The 23,643-nt window shown below is 30.4% G+C and overlaps 2 protein-coding genes across 6 annotated transcripts; one reads left to right on the top strand and one right to left on the bottom strand.

Moving 5' to 3' along the window:
* Nucleotides 1-1,105: 1,105 nt before the first annotated feature.
* Nucleotides 1,106-13,909, top strand: LOC113868883 (choline/ethanolaminephosphotransferase 1-like). Of its 5 annotated transcripts, none has more exons than XM_027504850.1 (22): nucleotides 1,109-1,199; nucleotides 1,784-1,793; nucleotides 2,851-2,891; nucleotides 3,353-3,550; nucleotides 4,071-4,080; nucleotides 4,184-4,234; nucleotides 5,388-5,465; nucleotides 6,085-6,160; nucleotides 6,245-6,267; nucleotides 6,350-6,450; nucleotides 6,916-7,010; nucleotides 7,109-7,177; nucleotides 8,415-8,484; nucleotides 9,794-9,857; nucleotides 9,934-9,974; nucleotides 10,058-10,142; nucleotides 11,527-11,589; nucleotides 12,301-12,359; nucleotides 12,453-12,505; nucleotides 13,194-13,266; nucleotides 13,577-13,620; nucleotides 13,758-13,909. In XM_027504850.1, the coding sequence occupies exons 4-21, from the start codon at nucleotides 3,414-3,416 to the stop codon at nucleotides 13,596-13,598; spliced, it is 1,170 nt and encodes a 389-aa protein (XP_027360651.1). In that variant the 5' UTR covers nucleotides 1,109-1,199; nucleotides 1,784-1,793; nucleotides 2,851-2,891; nucleotides 3,353-3,413; the 3' UTR covers nucleotides 13,599-13,620; nucleotides 13,758-13,909. The 5 variants fall into 5 exon arrangements, with proteins under 5 accessions (XP_027360653.1, XP_027360651.1, XP_027360654.1 ...); XM_027504851.1 differs by having other exon boundaries at nucleotides 1,165-1,198; nucleotides 1,787-1,793; XM_027504854.1 differs by lacking the exon at nucleotides 3,353-3,550 and having other exon boundaries at nucleotides 1,182-1,199.
* Nucleotides 13,910-18,601: 4,692 nt separating this feature from the next.
* On the bottom strand, nucleotides 18,602-22,758 carry LOC113869400. Its single transcript, XM_027505705.1, has 8 exons — nucleotides 21,674-22,758; nucleotides 21,265-21,345; nucleotides 20,845-20,904; nucleotides 20,239-20,282; nucleotides 19,408-19,450; nucleotides 19,232-19,303; nucleotides 19,024-19,125; nucleotides 18,602-18,942 (listed from the first exon to the last, which is right to left on the bottom strand). Exons 1-8 carry the CDS (start codon nucleotides 22,016-22,018, stop codon nucleotides 18,823-18,825), a joined length of 867 nt encoding a protein of 288 aa, XP_027361506.1. The 5' UTR covers nucleotides 22,019-22,758; the 3' UTR covers nucleotides 18,602-18,822.
* Between the last annotated feature and the right edge of the window lie 885 nt (nucleotides 22,759-23,643).

Here is a 23,643-nt window from a genome sequence, read left to right as displayed (position 1 = left end):
TCATGTATGCATGCTATAAGGACAAGTTTTCAAAAGATTAAACTTTAAAATAATAATATTTTTTATAAAATATTACTAAACAAAGTAAATGATTATAATATATTAATTTATTAACTATATAAAAAAGTAAATTTTTTTACTAATATAAAATAATAATTTATCTGAAAATATTATATTAATTAACTATGATATATTCACGAGATAAATTAGATTTGTATTAAAAATTAGTATCAAACAATAAAATAGTAACATTTTAATAAAAAAATCAATTATCTAATAAATATACTATAGTCAAGTAATATAAAGTTTAATTGAACTATTAACATTTAATATATTATTTTTTATTAAATAAACAATATGTCGTGTTTATTTAATAAATACAACGTTTAATATTAATGTACAATTCATTTTATTTTTATATAATTTATTAAATTATTTTATTTGTATACAAACATATAATAAAATCTTATTTATGACAAATTTTTTTATTGTAAATCCTAAAATATCAAAGAATTCAATGAATTAATAACGTTAGTTATATATTTTTGTTGTTCTTATTTATATGTTTAGAGAAAAATTATTTATATTTATCTATGAATATAGCTATTTAAGACAAAATTAATTGTTAATATTTCACTAATATTGTTTTATTTATTTAAAATATTTATATTATTTAAACAGTGTAAAAATAAAAAGATATATTAATAAAGAATAAATAAATAAGTTAGCAATTAATTTTAATAAAATATTATTTTTTATTTGTGTCATTTCTTACAATATTTCATCGGATAAAAATTATCTGGTTTAATGAAAAATTATAACATTTAATAATATCAATATATTAAAATTTATAATTTTAAATAAAAATATAGTAATATAAAGTTTTATATATAATGTTATATTAATTATAAAAATATTTAAAATATAATACATATTTTTAATAAAAATATGATTTTGATGTGCTAAAAATGAATCTTAAAGATTGAATGTTAACACTTCCTAGTTATTTTCGATCTTGTATCTAAATTGTAAATAACAAAAAAACGATGAAAATAAAAACTTAAACGTGCTGAAAGGGTTGTTTGGAAAAAAATATGCGATGACTCCAAACATAGGAAGACGCTTTATATTTCAATGATTCATTCCATTTGCTTAGGAGAAGTGCTTCCATTCCCTTTTCCCTCCCTCGCTTTCTCTGGTCAGTTTTCATTTCACCCCTTTCATTTTCCTTTGCATTTCCCATTTCTTCATTCCACATTTGAAGCTTCCCTCCATGCTATTATGCTTCAACAAATTATTTGTTAATATTGAGATTGAACTTTTGTTTTTATTTACAAATATTCCCTTTTTTTTTCCTCCAAAAGCGCATCATTATATGCTTTTACTTTCCGGATCCGGTTGCATTTTTGTAGCAAAGTTTCCTTTTTGATCTTACCCTTTAAAGTGTTTGTGTTTGGTTTTTGAGTGGTCTTTCCGCAGTGGGAATGATAAAATTCTCGTGTGCAATTTTGTGTGTTTGTATTCAGAGGTGCTGTGCACGTGTTGATTGAAGTTTCATTTTATGCGAGGTTATAGCACAATTGGGTTTCTAGCTCTAGCTTCAAATTTGAGGTTTTGGCATGGATCCTCTGGTTCATGACCTATATTTGTGTTGTGCGGATGCTATGCTATAAGCATTCTACTTTGTATTTGTGTTTTTTTATAAAGATTGGATGGATTGTTGCTGTTTAGATCAATGGAAATCAATATTCTGGAGTATTCTTTTTGGCGTTGTTTTAAACTCAAGTTGATAGGTTTTTGTGCTTTTGAATTAAAGAGAGGATCAGTGAGTTGAAAGATTCCAATTTTTATTATTCTTTCCAGTGAACTGGCTTTTTCCGTTGATTTGTCTTCTGCATTTTTCAGCTGTCAGTTACGAAATATTGCGTTCAGTGCTTATTTGTGGACAGGAACATCAATTTTATTTTACTTGGTTGGTGAGACGCAACTGAAATACTTGCTGTGATTTATAGATGTTTATGTGTGTTAATAGACAGGCCCCGGCACAAACCTTGAATTCAGTAATGTATAACACTTATTTTTTTATAGATATTGACCAGTTTGGTGTATACCACGGGGTGATTTGAATTGGTATAACTTACAAGTATAATTTGTACTTTTGATAATCTCTTACGATGGTTTAATTTAAGTAATTAAAGTACTTAAGGGCTCCTTCTAATGTTGATTTGTTTTCGGAGGTTGTGGTTTTTATTTGGTTTCAGGGGTTTAAGCTTAAAACTGATGTTGCAAGTCTATGAATGTGTGTTTTCACTTAAGAGACTTTCAGTAATAGCTGAAACTTATGTCTGTGATAGATTGATTGGGTTCTGCTAGTGATTTGTGTAGGAAAATAATTTCAGAAGTTTGATTATTTGTCGTATTCAACCACAAAAATAGGATTTGGTACAAAGAAAATGAATAACATCTTATTTTTAATCAGGTTGTTTGATTATACTGGTGATTGACTCTTAATTGTGTCGAAGTTTTTTAATTTCTAAGGTGAACTGAACTCTGTTTAAACAATGCTTTCTACTAATAGTCAAAGGTGAAAAGCAGCCTTAAGGCACTAGTAGGTTTTAAACTGTAAGATGAGACCATGTGAGGCGTTAAAACGTGCATGCCCCACCGTAGAAAGGGCACCTAAAAAATGAGGATAACTGCAAAATATTGACCGTTTTGTGTTAATTTTCCACATAGATTAACTAATCGAGCTTAGCATTCTTATTAAAAACAAATAAAACAATGACCATATTAGCTGGTTACTTTTACTAGTCCAAATGACTGACAACTTGTTTTTGTTTTTTTTAGAAGCCTTGCTTCTTCTTCTTGTTCTGTTTTTCTCCCAGTTATCAGTAAGCTCTGAACACTAAAGGCATGCCTGAAATAAAAATTGGAAACAGTGGTTTATTAACTTGATTGATTATTACCATTTATGTCCTTTGATTCCCTCTTTGTTTCAAATATAGCTTTTAAGTACAGTTCAATTTTCCCTTTTTCTGCTTCCTTCATGGGTGCTTGTTTGTTTTCCATTTTCATGCTTTTATGTAAAAAGATTGTTTTCTTCTTCATAACTTCAGATCAATTAGTGTGTTTGATTTGGACGCCGCTTAGAAAAATGTATCCTTTCACTGTAAAATACATTTACAGCTCTGGCCATTTCTTGTCAGTTAATTAATTTGCATTGTGAATTCCCTTTTGAATTTGTTCAAGTTGGTTTTTTTATCTTGAAGTTCAATCTGATTTTTATTTTTTTTCAACTGGTCATGTGGCTAATTCCTTTATTTATTTGGTCTTGTTCTTGTTCAAAGTTCAGCAGGTTGTGCTGAGGCTTAACTAGTCCTTGAAGCATATTTCAGAGTTTTATCATAGAGAGAATGGGTTATATTGGGGCTCATGGTGTTGCAGCTCTTCATAGATACAAATATAGTGGAGTAGATCATTCCTATCTGGCCAAATATGTTCTACAGCCGTTTTGGACTCGCTTTGTTAATTTTTTCCCCCTATGGATGCCGTGAGTACTTTTATCATTTGGAACTAAAGTTCTTTCGTTGTTTTGACTTACTTATTTGATAAAAATATAAATATCTTTCCACTTCAAGGATTATAAATCATATAATGAATTTGGGCAGATTGAGTGTTATTATTCTAACCATGGAAAATTTTCTCTTGTAAATATTATGTTATTACTATTATTGTTGCTGTTACTTGATACTATCATTATCAGTTTGAACTTTTAATGGACATGCACAATGTTCACTATAGCCTTAGGACTACACAATCTTTTCCTATATTAGTAATATAGATCTTGGTTTATAAATGAATGGCTGGTTTATTTGCATTGCTAGTGTTCCTTTAATGACTTAAAAATGCTTTATACAGCCATCATTAGAGTATTACCTGCCAGATCATTTACTCTTTGGCAATACTTTGGTTTATTTTTTCTACAACTTTATTTTGAGTTCTGACTAAGTAACTTGTCCCTTTTGCTTTTTATTTATCACCACCTCTTGGCATTTGGCGAATCTTTGCAGTCCAAACATGGTACACCTTTGCCTCCTTTCTTATTGTAGTGTCATCTGTGATTGTTACTGTTATAAAAAACTATAACCTTGGCACTGATGATTCATAAATTGTTTGGTTACAGATAACTCTTACAGGATTTATGTTCTTACTAGTGTCTGCATTGCTTGGTTATGTAAGTGGAACCGAAGTCCTTTAGTATTTATACTTCTTAAAGTTCAAGTCATAACAGTTATCATTCCAATGCATCACTTTATCTCTCATTTTCGTGAAATTAAAGAAAGCAATTTGCAATTATTTAAACAAGTATATGAAGCGTTTATAAGATTGTTGGTTAATTTCACTCTATTGATACTTTCTTTCTGGAACTGTTCTTTACATGGTTAGTGAAGGGGAATCATAATAGTCAATAGCGGCCATAGAGGCCTCTATTGCGGTGGAGCAGAGCGCACAGCACCGCAATGGAGACCCAAATAGCGTTGTGGTTCAGAGGAGTGTCTGTCGTGCCGCGGATTGCAGCCATAAATGGCGGAAATCGCTACTGTTGCTGCCGCCGTTTTATTCTTGCAGAAATTTTGAACTTTCCCTTTGTTTCTGAATGTTGGGTGACTTTTAAGAGTGACAATCTTGGGATTTCGTCTCCCTCTTGTTTTTTGTTTTCTGATATCTTTTCCCTCTCTCTTTTGCGGCCCTAAGTTTTTCATTTCATCTCTCAGCTCTCCTCTCATTTCATCTTTATTCTCTATGATTCCACTGCCTTTGGTGGCCTTCATCTCTGATGAGGCTTCTTACATGACATAGACGTTCTTCGGTTATCTTCTTCTACATCTCCGGTTGTCTTCTTTTAGTTTAACAAAGCTTCCAACGTTACCCAAATATTTTTCTGTCATTTTCTACATCTCTGGCGAACTTTCCAGCAAATCTGCATGTTTTCCAGTGACTAAACATTTGTTTTTTATATTTCCTTCTCTGTTTTGATTCTCTTACTCTGTTCTGTTTCAAATTTCAAAACTTAAAGTAGAAGCGATGATTGCTCCTGCATCCTTCTTTGTTATTTATTTCCTTCTCTGATTTGAGTTTTTCTTTTTTGTTTTGTTTTAAATTTGTGTAATAATTTTGTATTTTTTGGATGTATATGTGTGTATTAAAACTTCAGAATAACTATCATCTTGTTACTGCTATCCCTGCTATAGCATTTATGAGGTTGGCTGCTCCGCGCTGCTATTCAAGATTGACTACTATGAGGGGAATATGGATATAGTGTGAATGGCTGTGGTGAAATTCCTAGACACATTATGCATAAATTTCTTTATTTATTGATTTTTCAGATATACTCACCTCAATTGGACTCAGCTCCTCCAAGATGGGTTCATTTTGCTCATGGCCTACTTCTATTTTTATACCAGGTTTGATTATATTCTCAAACTGAAATACTTGTTTACTTCATTTTCATTTTGACTTCTATCTTTATGTTGCATAGCCCTGTTTTCCTGTCTTGATGGCAAACAGCCTAATAAGTTTTACTTATGCTATCATTTGCCTTGAATCTTGATCTCATTCCAAGCACACCATATTTGCTCTATTGAATCTCGGATATCATGGCTGTGGTGTTGTTTCACAATGAATCTAAATGATTTGAATTCCAGAATTTGTCAAATGCTTATGCCTGGATTTATAATGATTGAAGCCTTTTAGTTTTATATTTATGATTGTTTGACATTATCGAAATTCTTGAAGTGAGTCTGAAGCATGTTTACAATTACATTTGACCTTCTGTTTCTTATTCCAGAGGAATTCTCAGAAAAAAGGAATCTATATTTGAACATTTTTATCTTTTCCACAATGCCTTTGCGATTATTTATACCCTAGCAGGTTTTGTTGTTCCACATGCAGTTTTTGCCTGACAACTTAGCCAGACTCTTATATTTTATCCATGGAAGAAGTTTACTACATGATGCCTAAGTTTCCATATTTTGCTGTAATTATTTTGGTTGTTGTTTTCTTGTATGTGTTTGTGCACGCTAGACATTTGATGCTGTTGATGGGAAGCAAGCTAGACGAACAAATTCTTCAAGCCCATTGGGGGAGCTCTTTGATCATGGTAATTTTCCTGCACTATGCTGTTCATTATATTGCTTTTCATTAAGCATATTATTAACGAAGATATTTTCAACTGTGTGTGCAGGGTGTGATGCACTTGCTTGTACAGTATGTCTCTTTTAACTTTGGACATTATTTTTAAATTGTTGAAAGAAAATATAGATGATCATCTTTGAGAGCTTCTTTTCAGTTTGAAGCATTGGCTTTTGGGAGCACAGCCATGTGTGGAAGAAGTACTTTCTGGTGGTGGTTAATATCAGCAATTACATTTTATGGTGCAACCTGGGAGCAGTAAGTTATCATGTTAAATTAATACATGATAGTCAGAAGACGTGTTATATTACATATATATATATATATATATATTTATTTTATTTTTTTTTTCCTTTTCTTAAACTGTTTTTTTAAGCTTTAATAGAAAGTCGTACAGTACTATACATTGCAGTCTGTGCTGAACATAAAAATTAGTTTTTGCTTCCCCCTCTATCAAATAAAAAATGGCTCTAAGTTCTAAATGAATTGTAATAGTCAGTAAAAATAAATTTTGCATTGACTCTGGAAAATGATTATATGTTCTCCTGTTTATACTGTTGTATTTTTATGGAATATCTCTTAATCTGAAGCCAACATCTTTCCTTTTGTAAAACCATACCATTGGCAATTTGGCATGATTATATATTTTAATACTATATTTCATACACACTGTTACACAGACTAGGAATATTGATTTTCTTTTGAATATTGTTTTGGATGCAGCTATTTCACCAATACTCTAATACTGCCTGTTGTAAATGGACCTACAGAGGGTCTTATGCTAATATACGCCTGTCACTTTTTCACTGCCATTGTGGGTACGGACTTTCCTTGTGTTTATACATACACTCACAGCTACAAAGTTTAAAATCTGATGCATGTTATTTATGTTATTATTTTTAATATTATTGTACAGGTGCTGAGTGGTGGGCTCAGCAATTTGAGAAGTCCGTGCCATTTTTAAATTGGATTCCTTTTATGGGGGGTATGACTCGTTCATTATATTCTTTCTAAGTTTTGGACCAAAAAGAAATGTCTCTATTCTTCAATGCTATATGTGATAATTATTATACTTTTCTAAGTTTCATACTACTACTAAGAAGTATTTTTGGTATTTCCTTTTCAGAAGTTTTTTCATGCATTTGGAGACAACCTTTTGTACATTTGATTATTTCTTTTTACATGAAAAAATATTAGATTTACATCAATATGCCTTCATTTTCAGTCCAACTATTAATTTTGCATGCTCACTGGATACCCTGATGTTCTTGTTGGTCAAGATGCTTGATAGTGTGTTATATGAGCTTCAGATTTGGGTAAAAATATACAACAGGGACATATCTAATTGGAGTTAACTTACCCATAAGTGGGGAAATCATCTGTATGGCTCGATTAGATCTTTAGAACTGTTTGGATGTATATATTTTTATCTAATTTTCTAGTCTTCAGCTATGTAGAATATGTTCTTAACTTCAATGTCTGGAATGCCAGTTTTTTCCTCTCAAATTCTTTGCTATATGTACTGCAGTATGTTCTTTACTTCAATGTCTGGTCTGGATAGCCAAATTTTTCTTCTCTTATTAGTGTATATCCCTTTATTTTGAACTCCTCAATTTATATTTATTTTTTGTGTATCTTTTCATTTCTTCTTAACTAGTGAGAATCCATGCAATCACTAAGATCATATTGTTGGTAGAAACCAACAGATACCGAAAAGATCTTACCACGTTTATTAATACTTATGACTACATGGGTGCATCTGGTTTTATTTTCATTTTCAGTTGACACTGTTTTACTACTACTTACAAAAGTGCCTCCTTGTTTTCACTGTTTCCTACTTTAAAGAATTTGCAAAGGAAATGGTGAAAACAACAAAATATTGTGTTCTCCACTTTTGCAAAATCAAGAAGCAGAGTGAAAACAAAAAGCAATTAAAAAACATATCAATTTAAAAATAAAAACAAATATCAAACTGATCACAATCTTATATATTCATTCTTGTGTACTTCACTTGTCTGATAAACTTGGACGAATAAAGTTAAGGTTGTGTAGTCCAAATAACATAAACAATCAAGGCAGGTTCCATTGCTTGTTCAGTATGAACTGAGCTAAATGACCTTTGGGCAGTGTAGTAGAGCTCAACTTAAAAATTATTGGTTTTTAGAGTCAATATTCTCTTCTTATAAATTACTGCTTGACTTAGTTTTCTTTCTGGATTTCAGGAATCCCAACATTCCAAGCTGTATTGATTTTAATGATAGCTTTTGGTGTTACGCCAACTGTCACTTGCAAGTATGTATAGCTAAAACTGTTAGTTAAATTTTCTCTAGCTAGCCATTGGCATAAACTTTGTGTGTTTAAATTTTCTCTAGCTAGCCATTGGCATAAACTTTGTGTGTTCTTTTCTAACTCAGATATTTTCTTTTAAGTTGAACTATACCATTTGGTTGTTTTCTTGTTACTAGTTATACTCATAGCATTGAAGGACTGCAACTGTAGATCCAAATTATTAGAATCCTAACTCATAATATGCTAGGATATTTTTAAGTTTCTTAGATGATCTTGTAGGAGTGGTTTCTTGATTTCATTGTATTTGTTGATTTGTTTCCTTATTTGATTTGATTAGGATTTTGAATACTAGTTCTTACATAGATGGGGACTAGTACTTCAGATTTTGTATCACATTATAATAAATCATAATGTTCTGATATTTTGAATCTCTATTCACCCTATTTTTTTCCTTACCTAAACCCTATAATTTCAACATGGTATCAAAGTTAGTCTGTGTATTCTTTTTTTGTAAAGAGGTCTAGGGGAGTTATTATGCATAAGTTATCAGGTTATTGAAGTTTTAATATATATGGGTTGAAGTACCCCTTGCACTCTATATTAGTATATTATACCTTATCTGAAAAAATAATTTCAGCTTGATGTCAACGGTTTTTGTATGAAATTTTTTAAAATAGATCTATTTGATAAGAACCTTCAAACCAACGGTTGGATTGATTAATTTCTCATTCTATGAAAAGTTATTAAGTAGTGTAAGTATTCAAGTGTGAAACTTGGTGTCGATGAATCATGACTTATGTGTGTGTAGCATAATCTACAATAAGTGTATGTCAAATCTTCAAAATAGTGGTCATTTTGCTATCATCTGTCCTGCAATTGTATTTTTGGTGTTTGCCGCTTTGCACTGTTGTATGGGATTGACAACGTTTCATAATAGATTAATATTTTTATATTATCTTAGAATAATTTAGACTCTTAGATAAATTCTTAGGAGAGGCTTCCATATTTCATTATATTTCTGGATTTGTTTCCTTTTTTAAAATTAAGATTAGAGTATAATATGAGTATAAATAAGGGGCAAGTGCTTTATATTTTGTATCACATCATATTACCCCATATCAATTTAATATCATATTATTTTGAGTCTATTCTTTTTCTCCTTCCTTACCTAAACCTGAAATCTCAATTAAATCTCTTCATCTATGATAGAAACCAAGAGTTTATGATAGTTAAGTACAAAATGATCCTTATGTTTCTATAGCCCGTTATCCTTAATTTATTTGATGGTCAACATTATCTTTTGTCCATACAGTGTTTGCAATGTTTACAAGGTTGTGAAGGCAAGAAATGGAAGCATGCCACTTGCATTGGCAATGGTAATACTTTTTTCATATTGAAAATTCTTTCTCTAAAATCTGGTTGCTTTGTTGATGTGTGCTTTTTCTTGGGCAGCTTTACCCATTTGTTATTCTTGTCGGAGGAGTGCTTATGTGGTATAACTTAACTCAAGATGCACTATTTTTTTACATTCTATTATTCTTTCGTTCATATAAGCACTTGTGTGATTTTTATGCAGGGATTATTTGTCACCATCAGACATCATAGCGAGATATCCACATTTAATTGTTATAGGAACTGGACTTATATTTGGATATCTTGTGGTAAGACGGTCATGTTTTAAATTTGAAAAATTGTGGCCTTTTTCTTTTTAATGGAGAGCTTCCTCTTAATTTCCTTTAAAGTTTTTGAGAGACCTAGAAGACCCTTAGAGAATGTTGTTAAAAGAGATCTTTTGATTAATAATATTTTTGAAAATTTAATTTTTGACTGAGTTTAATAGTGTTGTGTGATTCATATAATTGATTTCATTTAGTGGGATAAAGCTTTGTGGTTGTTGTTGTTATTGCTTATTTTAACTTGTTGCCATCCATTAGTGTAACTATTCTTGGTAAGGACTCTTTTGAGGATGAACCAATTTGCATTGGACTAGATAGCTGTCAAATTGCAATGTTAATTAATTTGGTTTAGGGCCTTATCAACTCATGCACAATCTGGTTTTCAGAAGCCATTTTTGTTTTCCTTATCAATAACTATGTTGACTTTGTAATTTATATGCTTTTTTGTTTTTGAGTGAGTCTTAGAGCTTCTTTGGGTTAGATTTGGGGAATTGATTGTTGCTAGCAGATTGCGAATTTGAAAGAAATGGGTTCTTTGGAAAAACAAAATTCATGTTCTTTCTGTCTGTTATAGAACCTTTCTTGGTTATCTGTTGTCTAGTATCTGAGCATATAACTTGTCTTGGTTTGTTTTGGGATTGCAAATTCCATAGTGGAAGGTGTATTACTTGATTTCAATTTTTATTCATGTCTACTTTACCTGCTTATTTGACTTTGTAAAAACTGATTTTAATGGTCACATTATTTGGGGGGTTAGATATTCCTCTTACTGTATGCTATCTACATTCGTAACATTATATTTAGTTCAGTCCTCAAAATGCTAATTTAATTGCTTTTTTTTATTATTATTATTATGAAAAGTATTGAACTGTAAATTGTTATAATATGTTTTTCATTGCCATGACTAATATTTATACATATATTATTTCTTATGATGTTTTTGCTAGTACGTTTTTGCAAAATTTGTGTCAAATTGAAAATGTGTTCTCTAAAGGCAAATTCTGCCGGTAGTTGGAGCTCAAGATCTTATATGATGTGAAATCTTGCATTGGCTGCCTGGTTTGTGAAAATTTGATATACGCAGGAAGTTGTCAAACTCAAATCAAACTTTTTAAAACTTAATTGAATAAATGAGATGAGTAATTAGAAGTGTTTTTGATTATGCAAATAGCCTTAGTAACTTTGTTCGTAAATTCAACTACATATGCATATTTTGAAATAAAAGTTCTTCCCACTATTCTTGTGGTAGGTTCTGTTCCTCTTGGTGGGGTTTCTTAGTAACTCTTCTGAAGATTATATATCTTGCCTTTTGCATACGAATATAACTTCATATATTATGATTTTTAATGAGGGAAGCTTAATTTTGCAGGGGAGGATGATTTTGGCTCACTTATGTGATGAACCAAAGGGTTTAAAAACTGGAATGTGCATGGTATTGAACTGTTCTACTTAGATTTTACATTCTGAGATGCTTTTATTTTCATATTTGGCTGTTGTCCTTCATTATAAAACTATAAAGACTGAATTTGATGATATTGCCAAAAGTTCTCTACAGTTTCAGCAAGCTTCACTTTCATTTATATGTGTTACCTACACCAATTATAGTGACAAAATATAAATATTTTCAAAATTAGATGGAAAGTCCACAAGGAACAAGCCCCAAGTAGAAATAGTATGTGAATTAGGACAGGAAGGCTGAATTTCAGAGAAGAAAGATGCTATCCCTGCCATATGGCTACAACACCCAAATTAACCAAGTGATCCCATGTCCCTTAGGCCCTTCATTCCCTTCATATTCATGTTCCCTTTCATGACACCAATTCTGCACTGTCGAGTGTCCTCTCTGTTAGTGCCACCTTTTCCTTGCATAACAAGATCCTACACTACACTTCCCTGCATTTCCATTCTACTATTGTGCCCCCTCTACGCTCTTCTGTACTATGCATGAATTGGAGGCTGAGGCACGTTACCTTGAGAGGCTCATCATGTTGCGTAAATTTTAAGATCATCACCTTGTCTTTAGTTGTTATGCATGTAGGCCCAAATAGAACATATTTATTACTCTAGCTAATTTCATTTATGTGATTATTTGTCCAAGTTTTAATTACACTAAGATGATGTAACCGTTATTTATATTGTACAGTCCCTCGTGTATCTCCCATTGGCCATTGCTAATGTACTTGCATCAAGGCTGAATGATGGGTATGTACTGTGTCTTTGCTTTCTGAATTTTGTTGAGATGCTGTTCATGTTCATCTGTTTCTTCTCACAAAATTCTTTTATATATTTTTGCAGGGTTCCTTTAGTAGATGAGAGACTAGTTCTTCTTGGTTACTGTGCATTTGCAGGTACAACTATCTTTTTGTTTTTGCTAGAAAAGCAAAATATTATTAGAAAGAGAAGAAACAAGTACAATAGAAAATGATAAATGTCCTGAAGGTAACCCCTTTGCACAGTAATCTGAACAAAGAGGGCAAAGTATCTAACCAGTACAAACTAGTAAATAAACCCCTCAACTTGCATCCTGAGAACCATAAATTGGCTAAGGAAACTTTATATAACAAATTTATTAATTATCCTTGAATGTGTTCATATTCTTTTCCCACAAAAAATAACTGCATTTTGCATTCTTGAAAGCATTGACAAATTCAACAAGCTTTTTGAACGGATCCAACATTCATTAAAATTACCAAGAGTTGTCAGTGAGCACAAATATCTAGCATACACCAATATTTTGCTGCTATGCTTTTATTTGGTGAATTACTTTTGTATCAGATGTTGGATCTGATTTATCTCACCTAGTGAGATAAGTTTTGGTTGCTGTTGTTGGATCTGATTTATGACTTATGACCACTGCTTGTAGTACGAAGCAACTCATCTAACTAGGAAACTACTATTCACAAATATTTTGAACTTGAGAAATTAATGCATTGGCCATTCCTGTACTTTTGAGTTAAAATTTTGTTTTTGGTTAACACTTGAGCTGTATATTATTAATTCTATTCTCTTTCTGGATGATTTTGTTTTTATAAACAGTGGCACTCTACTTACACTTCGCCACTTCTGTAATTCATGAAATTACAAATGCCCTGGGAATATATTGTTTCAGGTAAATTACTAGCATTATATTAGTGTGCTTGATGTGAAATTTGGCATTTGTTGCCCCCTTCAATTCATTTCTACTCTCTGAAAGTCTAATTTATTCTGTTAAATGCATATAGAAAATTGGTTTTTTATGGCATAGTGTATGGATTATTTGGTTAAATTAATACACCAGTCCATGTTTTTTGTTGAACTTGTATATTTGGAATAGTAAATGACAACTTGTCCTTGGCTAGTTTTACTATGGTTTGTACTTTTATATCATCCAAGAATAATGACCTTTGATACTTAATGTCTTGCCTTTTGTTCAATTGCAGGATAACTAGGAAGGAAGCTTGAATGTACCCAAGATTTCCTCTAGGTATGCATGCCCGTTTCTAAGTCATACCTGTGCTGTTGTTCCAAACTGTCAAATTTCAATTTATAAAACTAGCATTTTGTTTGCACATACTTCCTTTCCCATGTCTTGCTTAGTCTTTTAATCTTGTGATTTTTCAGCTTGGAACTCAAGAAAAATACTGGCAAGGCTTTGCTCAGTACTAATTTTGCTTTATTTGACAAATTTGACTAACATGGAACTTGTAATTATATATTGGTTTAGTTTTAGACTAGGAAATCTATTTGTGGAAACTGTAGTTTTTCAATTCAGCAACTACAACTATTAATTTTATCTGTCTTTCTGCATATTTTTTATTTTTTTAATATATGGATTAGTATGTGGATTTGGCATGGTTATTTGCGTATGGGAACTGAATTTAAAGTAATCCAAAGTGGAACTACAAATAGAGAGAATCAGCTACAAATAGTAGAACCACAAATTCTGAACGCTTGTGTCTACATATTTTCATCTCCATCATAGTTGTTAACGCGTTACTCCTAAAGTGACTCATCTACAATTTTTTAGCTACGTTTATTACACTTAACCTATAATTTGATGGATCTGACTACGATTAAACTATTCCTTACAAAAGTATCCTACAAACACTACACACCATAAACCAATTCATAAAAGTCAAAGTCAATGTTCACGGACCTAAGTCAAAGTAAATATCAACTTAATTGGCATTAATTTCAGAAATTATATTCTTAAAAATAAATACGTAAAGGTAAATGAATTATCAAATTAAATTAATTTATCAATTTTTTGCTATTTATGTCAGGTAAATGAAGTTTGGGTGCTAGTGTTTCTGTTTTGAAGCTTGATTAAGGATGCTTGTCAACTTAGATTTTGAGAATTCTTAGGTTCTGACTCTTTTTCTTTTATTGGTCCATGTATAGGATTTGGTCAAGGCCCATTTTATTTTTCTTCAATAATTACTTATTGTAATGAATAATTTGAAATATATTTCCTAGATTCAGTCGTCAAATCTGACTCAACAAAAAGTTATGTTAAATTTTAATTGGGCTTAAAATTGTCCTAGCCCAATACACCATAGTCGTTCAAACCCACCCGCAAAAACTTGTGACTTGCATACCTGTAAACCACTTCACCCGAATGTTACATTGGACAACAATGGCCCAACATACTGACAGAATCTGCTCGATTAACAATAATGAGTAGAATAAAACAGTATGAACTAATCAATTTTTGTCAGAATTAACTTTTTAAAATATGAAACAACAATTTAGAAACAATAAAATAATATAAAATTATTAAAAATTAAGTTAAGCAAATTTTAGAATAACATAAAATATCATATACAAATTAAAAATTTAAAATGAAAAGTTAAATAATAACAATTTATAAATACATATTTTGTAACGCTCTAAATTTTGTAATATAACTTGTTTATTAATATAAGTGTTTACATAGACTTTGATGTGTTGTGTATTTATTATATATTCACATATATGTATGAAGTGAATGGATTGGATTGACTGGACTGGATAGATTGAATATATATATATATATATATGTGTGTGTGTGTATATGTTAAGTATGGATGTTGCTGCAGAGCATTCTCGCTGTAGCGAGAGGGCCCTAAACATGAGGCATGGAAACTGTGTCGTTCTCGCTATAGCGAGAAGGCACTGGGAGAAGATGATGAAACTGTTGCCTTGTCACTGTAGCGAGAGGTTCCTTGCTGTAGCGACAAAACTACAGTTTGAGGTACATTTTTGAGTGTAGTCATACTGTAGCGAGATTTTGCAGAAACTTAAGTATAGTTTTGTCTAAGTTTTTCGCTGTAGCGAGAGAGGGTGTCGCTGTAGCTAAAGTGTCGCAACCATAAAATGATTTAAATGGGTTAGGGTTTGGGGAAGCTTCATTTCTCACTTTTCCTTCGAGATTTCTTTGATTCTCTTACTCCTAAATCCTATTCCACCGATTAAATTATCTCCAAAGTTATTCGTGAGCTAGATTGAAGGTTAGATTTGTGTTGGGAACGCTTGGAGGTGAGTTTCCATGGTTAGGGTTTATGATTTCTCGTTTCACTCACTATTTTCTCAGTTCTCATTGGGTTCTCATGGGGTTCTCATATGTAATTAGGTCAAAGTTTATGTGTGGGAGCGCCTACCTTGTTGTTTTAGTGCGTGGGTCTTTATTTGAGGTAAGGGAGACTCTACCGTATCTCATTTTGCTTAAAACCTGTATAATTTCTATGTTTTGTAATGTAATTGAGATAGATAATGTGTGGTGGATATAATTGTGATGATTTGAAAGTGATTTGAGTGAATTTTTATAAAGAATTGGTGTTGAATGTGATGAGTGGAATGATTGAGCTCAATATAGATGAATAAGTGTATTTGTGTGTCCCTTAATGATGTAAATGGATGGAAATGAATATAAATAGACATGTGTGTTGTGTGTGAGAATGAATGTGGGCACTTGTGGCGTGTGTGCGAATGAATATGGGCTTATGTGCCATGTAATGTTAATAATTATGGATAATTGTGCTGTGTGTTGTAGATGAGTAATATGTGTGGTTAAAATGTGTGTGAATGAGGCATGTTAAATGCTGTTGTAATGATGCTGTGAATGGTTCAATGATACACTGGAGGTGTGGAAGATGAGGACAGTAGAAATACCTTGGGAAAGAGAGAGTGGTGGTTACATCAACAGTGAGCGTGGGTGCACCATGGGTCACACACTCTCCTCTTGATTAGACCTCTGATCATTATCTTTGTTGAGTGACCCGTGACTGCTCACGCGGTATCCGTGAGGCAGGAGTAACCGACGACCATTCATGGTGTGAAACTATGATCACATTGCTACAATGAATGTGGCTAGGTGCGGTAAGCGCACATGTGAATGTTGGTGCAATGAGTGTACCGGTTGTGTTTTAAATTTGAATAAATGATGAATGATGATTGTGACTTAGATTGAGATGCTTGTTTTGTGAATGCATAATTTAAATATGTTAGTAAATGTGTAGTATTTGAGGTGAATCTTTATGTTTGTGTGTGTTGGATAGTGTAGAGTACTTACTTTTACATTTATTTTTCAAGTAACCAAGATGATCATCACTAGACTTAGTGAAAGAAAGATGAACTGCTATAGGGCATAGATTGTATTTTAAAAAAATGATGTAACTAAATTATTCATGTAGCAGTCTTTGATATAAATTGTAATCTTTTATTGTTTTGAACTGTTTGTGAAACTCTACGAGAAAATCTTTTTATTTAAATGAAAATTTTATTACCCTTATTTTACGAATTTATTACTTGAAAATTAAATTAAGGTGTTACATATTTCATATATATAAGCTTTTATTCATTTTGGTATTTTAGAATTAAAAATTTTAAAAATTAAAAAATTCAGTTTACTTTTGAAAAAATTATTATTTTAGATTCGACACTTGGATTAATTAATAACGAAGAGAGAAAGCTTCAGTAATTAATGTATTTGTCGTAAAATAGTTATAATTGAATAATAGTAACATCTTAGGCAATAGAAGAATATAAGAATTTAATAAATTTTTATATAATGTAAGATGAATGAATTTAATTATTATATTATTTTTATAATGATGTATATTAAATTTTAAATAATTACAGGTAGAGAAATGGTAACAACACAATATGTAACATATTCTTTTTGACACACTTTTTGTTATTAATTAAAATTTATTAAAAAATACAAAATTATGTGAGTTTTACTTTTTTCACTCCTAATTTAATATTTTTTTATATTTGTGTAATTTTTAATAAATTTTAATCAATAATTTAAAATATGTTAAAAAATATATTATTAGTATTTATCTTTTTAAATATATTATCCAAAATTTAATATTTACATGAGAACTGTTTGGTAAAAATGATAAGAGAAAAAATAATAAAATAAATAAATAGATAAAAATAAGATATAATAAAAAATGGTAAGCTTTTATTCTATCATGTATTTGATGTACATTAGAATAGTAAAATAAATAATATTATGTCATTTAATTTTATGTTTAAGATAAATAAAGTATAAATTACATTTAAATGACAATATTAATCTTTTATCAAATTTAATACAATTTTTAAAAACTATTTTATTTAATTTTTTTACTTTATATATATATATATAATAAATTTTGATATAAATTATAATAATTTTGTTCAAATTTTTAGGATTAAAATTTTGTAGGTAATAAAATATAATTAGAACAAAAAATTAAAAATATTAAAAATATTTTTTTACAAATATTTTTTAAATTATACTTTTATTTTAAAATATTTTTTAGTAAAAATATTAAAATAATATTTTAAAAATTAATTTGTTTTTATAAAATATTTAAAAGTATAAAGCATGAATAACAATGTAATAAAAAAATTATCTTATTCTTATATTTCCTAACTCATTACCCTCCTTAGTATAAGAATTTAAATTATGATGATAAGATATGATAGCATAACAGGAATCATCATATTTTAAAAATATAATATCTATTAAAATAAAATAATATAATAAATTACATATTAATTTTATTTTTTATAAAAATTTAAAAGTTAATCTACCTTACAAAAACTTTTGTTAAGAATTTCCCGTCATTCGATCTCTATAAATATTAAACTATTGATTAAATATAAATTTATTTTAATTTCTCTAATTATAAGAGTCAATTATTTTAGCCATCAACTTTATAAAAATCTCATTTTTTGTTTTCATTGTTTTTAAAGAACACTCATTTTAATCTTTCATAAAATTTTTTATCATCGTTTTGTATACAGAAAAAACTAAAGCGAATGTCATATTTTATAAAGTAAAATGAATGTTTATTGTTAAAGTATCCTACCTGACATAAAATTAGTCGGAAATTTGATTTCTATTATGTTCATAATTTAGCTTTTTGGTTGTGTTTTATTTTATTTTCATATGGACAAGATAATAACTGCATTCCACTCAGAACCTAAAACTACATCTCAAGAATTGAATAATAAAATAAAAGTTGAAAAGTTTTAAGAAGATGGTGATATGAACATTTGCATAAGTATTCATCCTTTTATCTGTAGTATGTCAAATTGTTATGCCATTGTAAATAATATACAACCTCAGCCATCTATCCCTTCCCAAACTCCAATAGAGAAGAATAACTTCTCAATTGAAAATATTGAGACAACTTGAACACATTTTATGGTATCAGATGGCCCTCTCCAGCCATCTTGGCAATCTAAGTGAAGACTTCATTCCCATTCTAGTAAGGAAAACGGAATACAACAGGTGGAGCAAGAACATGAAACATCCACTATTAAGCAAAACCTGAAAGCAAAAACCACATCAGAGTTTATAGACTCGAGAAACAAGTCAATACAAAGATCCTGTCAGAGAATAGTGACATACCAAAATGCCAAAAAGGGTATATATCGCATTCATTGAAGGAATAGCATTAACACCAGAGGCAGCGAGGACAAACGTGAGAGAAGCATGAATGTTAATGGTGATCTATGAGCCACGTTTCAAACAAAACAAGAGGAAGAGAACAACACACGTCAGTGGCTGCGGTATAAGATGATAAAAAGAATTAGGAGAGAATTGCAGATTTGATTACCAAAGCAAGTATATTTTCCCTTATCAAAAAAGATGAAATCAAGACAAAGCCAACCGCACCTAGTGATCGTACCTGCAAACATTATTAAGATTTTATCATGAGTAAAAGAAGAAGCAAAAATAATAACTTTAAATAGAGAGTATAAGATTTTTGAAGCAAAAGGTGACAAACATTACAATTGTGCACAAGAAAATTGACAGGTTCCAACTCGCTTCCAACCTGCAAAAAGAAGACAGCGAAGTAGTTATAGCATTATTTAACTTATTTCATTTTCAACACAAAAAGGGACTAATGGTTCACAGTTGTCATGCTTATTAGAAACATTTCAGTCTTGTGATAGGCCCCCACCATTGTCTAAGGTATATATAAGGAAAAGATTTTGGAGAGATCGGGGATCTGAGCCGCAGAGCAGCAAGGGAAATATGGTGGCTCCAGATAACTAACTGCCAATGTGACAGGGGAAAAGATTGGAGGTAAAGAATTCAGTTAATTCTAAAATGTGTGACTGAAGGTGAGGAAATTGCCTGGGCTATCTGTATTTTCCTATCTGAGCTTATCTTGATCAGCGTATAGTAAATTCACTAATACTGATAAAAAGAATATATCAAATGCAGTTGTCTATTTTACTTCTATAATTGTCCAGTTCTATCATCTTGCCACCTAACACAGCGAGTATAATATAAGAAATCAAACAACATCTGATCCAACCAAAGCAACATACAAAAGCAACTATAAATTGCTTTTTGCCCACTTTAAAACAATAGCATCTGTTTGTCATCAGAAGATTCAATGTTATACTACAAAATTCAAATTTAAGAATTTCAATAAAAGTGTGGTGAAAAGCCAATACACGTTAACTTAAATTGAAAGATAAATACCATGATCAATGATCTACAAAATTATACTACCAGAGCAGCAATCTAAATGCAACTAATTCCATTACAAAGTTTGCCACTAAGCGAAGTTTAAAAGAACATAGATTTGTGCACGATTGTAAAATACTTTACCTCCACAAAGCACCCATTGTGAAACCAACTATACCATGCTTAAGCTGCATGAAAGAAATATTAACAAATTAAGTAATTTATAGGTGTTTCACTACAGTATGCAAACTATAAAGAACCCAGCATAAAATATTTGTGAAAAGCAGATCAGTAATCCAACAAGATTAAATTGTTCAATGATCATGCTACAATTCTTACAGAAATGGCCCATGGTATACAGGTTTTTAATCCATATGCAAAAAATTGTCATGTTATGTTTAAGGTACAGTAAACCTCTTTATTGGCTATTACCATCTCTAGAGGGAGAAAATATAACCCAGGTGAGATGTTCAGCTCGGAATACACTTTATATTGGTACATAACAACTTAACACCACATTTACAGGAATGCTATGTTATATTAACTGTATACCCGCACTACTTCGTAAGCAACTTTTCTCCTCCTAAGATATAAAAATACTCGTCTCATAAAATGACAATTTGTCCCACTAAACTACATTTATGTTCTTTTGAAAACAAAATAACAGGCAACAGGAAGAAAAACACAAAGGCCGAGTTGAGAGTCTTATTGCCTAGTTCAGTTAGTTGATAAAGTTAAAAGCAAGCTCACCAGATAGGTTAGAGCTTTAAATGGACCAGACAAGACAAGCAAAAGTATAGTTGTTGCCACCTACACCAAGAACAAAACTACAACATTAAATATCAAATAGTACAATAAGGCCCAATTAGGGTAAACTTCTAAAGAAGTACTTATAGGAGAAGAAAATAAGGAGTTAAAATGAATCAAACTTCTCCAGTAAGTTGAAAAGAACTTATGCATGTTGTGTTTGAGAGAAGTTATAAAAGAGCCTCTAAAAAATAAAAGAGCAAAAGTTGATTTTAACTTTCGGGAGAAGTTTGGTTTATTTTACTTCTTTATTTTGTCTCATAGAAGTATTTATTGAGAAGTTAATCCAAATTAGGCCTAATTCAATAACAATTCAAGAATTATCTGTCACATTTTAGAAAGCAACAAGCAAACAAGTCTAACCAGAGTTTTCCTTCCAGCCTCAACACCCCATCTCATTGAGGATATCACTATTGGCAATGAGAAGAAACAACTAAAATAATTCTGCAATCAGAAAAGAAAGCCAAAAAGTGAGCTAAAAATAGCAATAAACATCTAAAAACTGATAAGAACTCCTCTACTCTATCAGCATAACTAGGAACAAGAGCGGCATCAGCTAATCAATTTCTGTAAGAACTAACAAAATTCCAAGCCCCCAAAAAATCACACTCATTTCTGAACTTTCGTAACCAAACCTTATACATATACAAAGATTCAATTTTTATGAGAACCAACCAAAGTTCAACCAGAAAAACACATACCCATTATTCTACATCATTAACAAAACTTCAAACACAAACAAAAACCCAATTTTGATATCACATTAACAAACCTCAATGGCAAGAGAATTGCTCAAGAAATAGACCAAACCAGTGAGTGCAGCAAGCATGGAACACTCAACCAATTGCAGTGTTTTCTGGTACACTGCTCCATTTGGCGACAAGTCATGAACTTGTGGTGAAAGCCCCTTGTGTTTTTGTTCATGTTCTTCGCTTCTGCAAAGTGGCACTCCAATTTTTGAAACCCTGAGAAGATTGGGAGACACAGAGAGTGGAGGTGTGAGGGTGAGAGAAGAGTTAGAGGGAAATGGCAGAGACAGAGAATGTTGATAAGTTTTGCAAACGGAGAAGAAGAAGGAAGAGGAACAAGAACGTTGATAAGTTTTGAGGGGAATCATGGAGAAGGCTTAGGTCGCGTTTGGTTCAATGAAAATTGGTTTTAAAACGTTCGTTGCAGTTAAGTTTTTGTCAAAAATTGAAAATGATTTAATGAAAAGAATCAAGGATTCCCCAATGTAAGGTAAATATTAGTTTTTGATAATTTTTTTTCAAATTTCATTTCTCACGTTCAAATAAGATAATATTTTCTTCCTCAAAACTCTTGTAATTTTAATAAAAAATATTCATCATTATCTACATAATTTTAAAAATTAAAATGGACCAACCTATTCGATTGATTGAATTAGAATATGATCAGGTTACTAACTCAAAAGACCTAATAAAATTAATGTGACCATATCGACTATAAATTGATACTAATGAATTGATTCGAACTAATCTGTTTGGAACAAAAATATATTTTGCTTTTTAAAATTTTTAATGCTAAAATAATTTAAAAATAAATAAAAAGTAACATATAATAAATAAGTTTTTAAATTTAGAAACATATAATACAATCTTTTATATTAATTTAAGAAAACTAATTAATTTTTTATATAACATTAAGAAATATTATTTAATTTAAACATGTATAATTTCGATTCAAGTGTATAGAATGTTTGAACCTTCAAATAATATTTTCATTGATTGACCTGTATTGTTTCTAAAAGACTGATTACATCTCCATAGACTACTGTGTGGTGTCTCTGTCTCTTTCACTTCTACGAAACGCTATTCTGAGTAATCTTTTTCTTCTTCAAATATTCATAAATTAAAAAAAAAAAAAAAACTCAACAACACTTACAATTAAAAATATCATAATACGTAATAAAAAAAAATCAAACATGTACGTTAAATTTAATAGTCCTTAAGCATAATAAAATTAAAAATAAATATTTCACTTTCATGTATAACAAACTTTTTACAAGAAATAAGTTTTTTTATCTTTTTTTTTTTTCCTAATTAGCACTTTAAAAGCAATTCTAATGAAAAAGAAAGAAGTTAAATATAGTAAAAGAAAGATAAAAAAAGAAAAAAAATCAAACAAGAAAGATGAATTGTTACCATAATAATTTGATAATAATCGGGCCTATTGGATTAGTCTGCGTCTCAATTGGGTTATTTAGAATTGCCGACCCGAAAACAAAAAAAGTTTTTGGATTGGAATTATTAATTTGGATCAGTCCAACTTATTGGCCCAGGTTGTGGATTAGTAATTACTTTTTTATTATAATTAACTATTATCATCTTCTTCTATTAACTTCATAGATCTCATCACATATGCCTTTTATCATGTAATACTTTGGTTTATTTTTATATATTTAAATATAAAAAAGTAATTTAAATAAATAAGATTCCAAATAATTGTAAAAAAAAATATTGGGCAAGTGAGCTCGCCTAACTCAAAACAGGTCAGTCTACATCGGGTAGTCAAATTCTGAATTAAAGTAAATGAAGATCAAGTTTAAATTTTTAAAGTTCAATCCACAACACATATCATGTTATTTAAGTCAACTCATCGAATTTGACCCTTCTTTTTATTGCCATTTATTTATTAATTGTTTACATAATTTGATAACTTAATATATATCTTAGATTTATTGGTCTTATTTTATCTTTCATGTTAACCATCAAAGAATTGGAA

This window comes from Abrus precatorius, unplaced genomic scaffold, assembly GCF_003935025.1.
Source record: "Abrus precatorius isolate BTA unplaced genomic scaffold, Abrus_2018 Scaffold6, whole genome shotgun sequence".
NCBI classification, from domain to species: domain Eukaryota; kingdom Viridiplantae; phylum Streptophyta; class Magnoliopsida; order Fabales; family Fabaceae; genus Abrus; species Abrus precatorius.
This window is presented reverse-complemented; position numbering and strand designations above follow the sequence as displayed.